The sequence below is a fragment of the Morus notabilis genome, unplaced genomic scaffold (genome assembly GCF_000414095.1).
Source record: "Morus notabilis unplaced genomic scaffold, ASM41409v2 Scaffold97, whole genome shotgun sequence".
In the NCBI taxonomy this organism is placed as follows: Eukaryota; Viridiplantae; Streptophyta; class Magnoliopsida; order Rosales; family Moraceae; genus Morus; species Morus notabilis.
In genome coordinates, this window is record NW_010357090.1 from 443,854 (window position 1) to 451,541 (window position 7,688).

The window sequence follows — 7,688 nt, forward strand, 5'->3', positions numbered from 1 at the left end:
ATACGCGCTGAAGTTCTTCAGCAGAGTGTAGCGTCCGGCTTTGACAGTAAAGAAGGTGCTTGTGGGATCAAAGTCACCCAGATCGCGATATTGTGTGGGATAAAAGTGTAGCCGGATGAATTTGGGACCCGGGGTGAGGCCGAAGCTGTAGGTGAACTGGGATCGAGACACACGTGCGGTCATGTACGGCACCGCTTCGACGGTGTATTGTGAGCGGGCTTCGAAGATATTCGATTTGTTTCGTCCGTCTGATTCTATGAGGGAATATCGAGAATCTTTTTCATGATCCGCAATCCAAATACGGTTATCATGTGCAGTTAGCTCCTCCTGTGAGCCACAGTTGAGGGCGATATTCTCTTTGGGTACATAAACAGGTGTGGAATCGGCGATGGTTATGATGATCGCGTCTTGGTAGAAAGAGAAGTAGATAAGGGCGAGAATAAGTAGGAGTTTCTTCATGGAAGAAACCATATTTGTAAAGGAAGCTTTTGCCAAGAACATGAGGGTATATGAACAAAAGAACTTGTATGATCTATATAACCAAGCCAAGGTTTTGGGGGGCTTAACTTTGTAGAGTTATTGTGGTTCTTTTTATAAAGTTGGAGTGTTTACTATTTGAAGATTAAAGCAAGGACGCGATTTGATCAACAGATCACGTGGAAAACACTTCGTATGTTCCTATAGATTTTTTTGTTTTTAATGCGCCATGTTCGCATAGATTTTTTAGTGTGAACTCGTGTAATAATTAGGAATTAGTAAACTATTTGTCCATACTACTTTTTTCAATATAAGAAATATAATCAGTGTGACCTTGTGACCATATAATTTTACACTTGGAAACTTTTTGACTTGTGATGACCAAATGAAGGAAGACGATAGATTACTTTAATTATTATAATTTCAAACGCGACATACACACACACACACACACACACACACAACACATATTGAGTGTGAATTATCACTATTCTCAAAAAAGTATAACAATACACAGAAACAAACACAATATTCTAGGCGTGAACATTGGGTGGGTTTTTGAGATTTTTCAACCCATCCAATTAAGTTTGGGTGAGTTGATTTTAAATTTAACCCATACAATCAATCTAAAGTTTAAAATCAACCCACTCATTTAAATATTGGGTAGATTAGGTGGGTTTATCAGATTGAACATAATAAAGAAATAAGAAATAAAAAAATAAATAAAGCTAATCATTCAACCCAAAATAAAAAATGTATAAAGACCAATATAAAAATAAAATATATGTAAAGCAAGTTCAAATATATAAGTTGTAAACCAACAAACAAACAATAATAAATACTCATACAATGTTAAACATAATCGGTTGTCAAGTAAATAATGTAAAATATGAGACAAAAAAATATATTATGAGATAGGAAAATATTTATTTATATAGATAAATAGATTAGGTGAGTTCGGGTTAATTTGGATTAGGAAAAACTCATCCAATTAATAGTCGGGTTGAGTGGGTTGGCTTGAACTCTTGATCGGATTGGTCAGGTTCATGTTAAAATGGGTTGGGTTGGGTGGATTAATGGGGTTTGTAGGGTTGTCGACTTTTTGTTCACCCCGACTATTTTCTAACTCAGAAGTCCTTTTTCTCGTGGTATTATTTAAATGAAGGAACTATCAAATTCCAAAGTAAGAGATTACTAACAACAATATATTTTAATTGGATTCGAAAATATATTGATTAATGAGTATGATTGTTGACGATGAAAATTAATTAATTGAATAATAATGAATTTCTTGACACCATTGAAATGTAATTAAACGTGAAATAAAAGCAAGAACATTCAAAATTTATAGTGGTTCACTATTAGTTTCAGAGCTACGTTCATTGTGGGGAGGAGGAAAAAATTCACTACTTTGGAGAAAAATACATGCACTAATGCTCAAGATGAGACTTTGGATATTTTCTGAATCATGATTCCCTATTTATACTACCAGGCGACCGCCCTTGTCAATTCCCTTATTTAAATTTGGGATATTTCTCTTATCTCTTGAGATAATTTTCTAAAATATAGAGATTACAATTAATCTGAGTGTTTTCCTTATTCGTATTTCATATATTCAAATTATAGATAACGAATCTCTGAGTAAATAATGTGGATCCTTATATCCGCGTAGCCTCAACTTCATCAAAGCTACTCGAGGTCTCTTCGCTTATATTGGAGAGAACGATCAACTCCATGTTCATTCCTAATGTTTCTCATAATGGTCTACTTCCCAAAAGAGTTGTTGTTGACGTGGCTATTAGGACTGAGTTGTCCTTAATCATTTAATGAGTTTCCCTATGATCGGTGGGCCGTGTTCATGATCTATTTTTAAGGTATTGTTTCACCCTACAACAATGATCATATAATACTGCACATAACTCTTGTAGGTAATAAATAATTAAATAAGAAATACAAAGAAAGAGAGAAGATAAAGAGAGATTTAATGTGGTTCAACTATATTCCTATAACCAAAGTCTAAGAAAAGAAGGAAAGTTTACTAGTAAGGAGTACTATAAAGGAGACTCTATATAAATTATAAAATCAGGTAAGTAACCCAAAACTAAAATAATGAAATTTCTTAATACAAATGAAGTCAAAACCAATAGCAAGAGGTAACGATATATAAAATATTACTTTCCCTAGTAGTAGGTCCTTTAATCCATTGGTTCTTCTTATATTTGGTACTCTTTATTATAGCGAAACATCTCATTGGTACTCTGTGTTTTTAATATTAAAATAGTAGCTTCACCTTTAAAGAAAGATTATTTTAGTACCCTAAGACTAATTTTCGGTACATATAATGTCTAAACTACCATTTTTATCAATTAAATAGAAACTAATAATTAACTTTAAAATTATTTTTTAAAAACATTTTAATTTATATTGATTGTTTAATTTTTAAATATATTAAATTATTTTCATATATATTTTTTTAAAATTACTAGTTTATTGTTAATTAGTGAGAAACGTAAAATGTACATTGTCCTAAAAATTGGTTTTAGGTGTTAAAAGAACCTTTCTTTAAAAATGAAGGGCGCGTTTGGAACTCGTTCTAAAATGATTTTATTTTTGGTATGAACATAAAAATGAAAACGTTTTCAATCTCAGACATAAATTATTTTTAAAAATGCGTTTGGTAGTTTTATCAAGAGATTGTTTTCAATGTAAAAAAACTCATTAATGTCTCTCTTTCTCTCTCTCTCTGCTCAAGAGAGAGGAGAAAATGAAAATAAAAAATGAAAAATGACTAAATTTTTTTTTTCATTTCTCTCTCATTTTACACTAAACCAAAAAATCATTTTCATTTCCCTTTTTTATCTTTATTGTGCCAAACGCCATTTTGAAAATATTTTCATTTTTTCTTCTCGAAAAACGTAAAAATAAAAATATGATCAATTCTAAACACGACTGAAGTTACGATTTTAATATTATTAAAAACAGAATACCAATAAGATATTTCGCTATATTAACATAGGGTACCGTAATAATTTTATCCATTCTAAAAAGCATCATAACCATCTTTTTACGTAAAAAAAAAAAATTGCAAATGATGAAAGGGGAGCCAATCAACGCTTATTAACGCATGTTCTAATAATTAAATCGATGCCCTTAATAAACTCACCAAGTCCTACATAAAATTTATTGAAAAGGCAACGAAAAAAGTTATATATAAAAAAGAATAAAAAAAGTAACTTATATGGCGGGTCTTCTATTAATGATCTGAAGCATTTTTCACGATATTACGTACTTCCAAAACAAAGTAACTGTACACCAATATTCAATGGAGGTGTTTATAAATATATATTTTTTCTTCCGTCTAGATGAAGATATGGTTGTCAATTCGGGGTCACTTTTGTAAAAGTAACACTGGGTGAGAACTCCCCGAGTAAAGCTAAAGTAGCACTTATATTTGGCCTACATGCAAGAAAGTCTAACTCGTGTTTCATATACTACTCCCTTTCTTTGTTGAAGAAACGAACAAACGTGCATGTACATTTTTTTTTTCTTGCTAAGAACGTGTTATGAACTTTTTTTTTTTGCTTGTAGAGAACGCGTATATATATAATATATACACACACAATTAAACCTGCAGCACCTATCAGAATCCACTTCACTGTTTTCTAATGGTATTTGCCTGGATTACTCATATACCTATTGACCACTCCCACTGTATGCGTAATGTCCAATCTAGTGCATATCGTAGCGTACATAAGACTGCCTATAGCGGAGGCGTAAAGCACCTTAGCTATATAGACTTGCTCATGCTCCGAAGTCGGTTTTTTCCTTCAACAACTTGAAATGACTAGCCAAAGGAGTACTCATCGATTTTGCATCCTCCATGTTGAACCTCTTCAACACCTTCTTCGCATATTCCTCTTGTGATAGTTTTAGGACATTAGTATCACTTGTAATTCTCATCCCAAGGATATGTTTTGCAGCACCCAATTCCTTCATAGCAAACTGCTTCGAACGAGCTACTAAAATTCTTCACGTATCAACAGTGATCTACAAGGCATCTTAAGAACCTAATACTGCTCATGAAACTGTAAAAATTCTTATACCACTGACTAGGAGCTTGCTTGAGACCATACAAGATCTTTTGAAGTTTGTACACCATCTTCTCCCCCTTCACTCAAACCCTTGTGGCTGCACCATGTAAATTTCTTTCTTCAAGTCATCATGAAGAAAAACTGTCTTCACATCCATTTGCTCCAAGAGCAAATCTTCTTATACCACCAATGTAAGAATTGTTTGAATTGTGATTAACTTCACCACCGAGGAAAAGATATTCGTGTTGTTGATGCCCTCTTTCTGTTGGAATCCTTTTACTGCTAGCCTTATCTTGTACCTTTTGCTACCGTCATGATCATCTTTTATCCGGTACACACATTTATTCTTCAAAGCTTTCGTACCCTTTGGTAACTTAACCAACTGCCATGTCTGATTGGACGTTAACGAGTTCATTAACTCTCCGACTCACCTTTATGGGTCGATAAAATGTAATTCAACGCAGGAGAATACCTATGTGGTGCCCTTACAGTTCTGCTAAACCTCCTGACCGTTGTAGCAGGTGTTCTCTGTACTTCTTCTTCTGAGGCTATGTTCTCATGATCTTCAACCCCTGTATGCTCCTCCTCATTCACAAGAATATCACCCAGCGGAACTATCTTAGTTTTCTTAGAGTCTGAAACTAAGCATCTTGTCTCTGCTTTCAGTCTGTCTTTATATATGGCCTCCTCATTATTTAAGATCACGTCATTACTCCTGATCACCTTCCAATTTTGGTCATTGATATATCTATAACATAGAATTATTTTCGCTCCTATTTACTTTTAAATTAGCTTTGTTTTGGAGATTTTTATTTGTTTTTATATGATTTTTAGTTTAGTTTCATTTAATTTATTTTGTTTTTATCTTCTTGTATTTTAGTTGATTTCATTTAGTTTCTCTCTACAATCTGTATTAATTCTCATTTTGTGTTTAATTTAGGTGCGAGGGTAATAATTGGGAATTAATTGTGATTTAAAAAGGAGTAAAAATGAGTAAAAAGGAGTAAAAAGCAATTAAAAATCCGAATTCGGTCTAGCACCACGAGCGGAAATTCAGATGCGCATAAACTCGTGCTCTAGAGCCGTAGGATGCAGATCCCAAACGGGCCGTTTGTCAAAGAAATTGTTTGGAATGGAAGCATATAATTATCTTTGAATTACCTATAATAAAAAGTTTGGAATATAAGTATTTAAAATCTCTGAATTACTTATATAATTTCTTCCACATATAAGTACCCGTTTATTGTGTAGGTTGATTACAATTCATCGTTTTGTTATAATATCTTTTTTATAAAATTCAAGTTCCTATTCAAACTACACAGACCATTAATAGAGTTACATTTTAGATCTAATCCATTTCTTCACTTTCTATTAAGCTTTGGGGTAAAAATAAAAATACAAAAAAAACTGGTATCGTGGGTTGATCATATTTGCACGTGATTCTTTGCTCTGTCGCTACGGGTGGAATGTATTATCCCCTCGAATCATTTCCAAAGATATAATGACGTATCAATTCAATTATATTTGTCTAATTAGTGGGTCGTACCATTATTTAAAAAAAAAAATAGTGGGCCCTACCTCTCATATTACAACTCTTAAATCTCTTTATCCTCTCTTTTATTTCTTTTCCCTTTAATTTCCACCTTTTTGCTCTATTCCACAAATCTAAAGACAAAATATAAGAAGCATATTAAGGGATGACCAGTGTTACTCAGGACCTCATACTAATAAAGACTAACAAAGTATAGGTCTCATAATTAGCACTCATATTTTATTAATTGTAATGTTCCCAAGTGTTTTCCAAAAATTATCTACCAATCAGTGAGGAGATCTTATTCCATCTCTCTCTCTCTCTCTCTCTCTCTCTCTCTCTCTCCATTTGAGCTCTAGATGTTGGCGTGGCTTTCCAAACATCAACTATATATCAGACAACAAGGATATTTCTTCCTGGGTACCCTTTTTTTTCTTTTTTTAAGACTCTTCTCAGGTTAAACGGAACAAAATAATTATTTGTCCCTACAATACACCCACAAGCTTTAATAAAAGTTCTGATCAGCTCTAAATTAACATTCTTCTTAATTCAATGGTTTGGCATTGGTTGGGGCCAATTTTGGCTGATTAACATCTCCATTAATAAACATTTTCAGCGTACGGAATTTGGATTGAAAATTTGCTCTTTTTACTTTTTAGGGTAAAACGCAAAATTTCTCTAAAAAAAAGTTTTTTGTTTTATTTTTTTCATCTAAAGCAGTTATTTTCATCGTAAGCATATCTTTGTAGTAATTGTAATGTCAATTATTTGGCCTTTTTTTTTAATGAATGGAGATAATAGGCCAAAATTAGGCTTAGCTAGTTATTTGAGAGGAGTAATTATTTAAACTGATCATCACACTTTTTAATATTACAAAACTTGGAAATTACAACAAACTTGCTCATGACCGTGTAAAATGGATTAATAACATCGGCTAGCAGAATTACTACCAGTACTGACTCAGTAACATAACTTGAGAGATTACAATTAACGATCAAAGTACGCAAACGTCAAACCACACATACTCGCATATATATGCGCACATATAATATACCAGACGTAGCACGTGTCGATAGATCGACTAGTAAGAGCAGTGACTAATGACTTGTTATATATGGGATATAGTATTATTTTTACTACTTGTCTACATAAACAAGCAAGTGAAACGAAAAATCATAAGGAAATAAAGGACGTACCGATACATGACATAGACCTAGAGAAGAGATTCCTTCATTCAATTGGCTGGCTATCCACGCTGAAATACACTTCTACGTCCACCTGTACTTATTTTTAAAGTGCAGAAAGTATAAACATTTTGGATTTCACTCTCTACCTTAGTTTAGTTCTTTTTGAAGAATGAAAAGATCATTCAAAGATTTTGCATTATGCTATAGTAACAAATTAGTCTCGGTAAATCTCTACGTCAACAGTTGGATCCTCAATATCTTCTCTATCGGGGTTGTACACGACTGCGATGAAAGCTGCAGGAGCAAGTAGGAGAGTTTTTCAGCTTCTCGATCGTGTCTCAGCCATGCCACAAGCAGGCAATAAGTGCCCCGCAGGGTCAGTTCCACTATATCTTCTGACCT

At 33.2% G+C, this 7,688-nt stretch overlaps 1 protein-coding gene across 1 annotated transcript in view; it reads right to left on the reverse strand.

The window, feature by feature from the left end:
• LOC112091206 (receptor-like protein kinase FERONIA) overlaps positions 1-652 on the reverse strand; it is a 3,200-nt gene extending 2,548 nt beyond the window's left edge. Inside the window, exon 1 of the mRNA XM_024164228.1 lies at positions 7-652. Coding sequence (XP_024019996.1) covers positions 7-501 — 495 coding nt within the window. The 5' untranslated portion in view covers positions 502-652. The remainder of the gene's footprint in view (positions 1-6) is intronic.
• Positions 653-7,688: the final 7,036 nt, after the last annotated feature.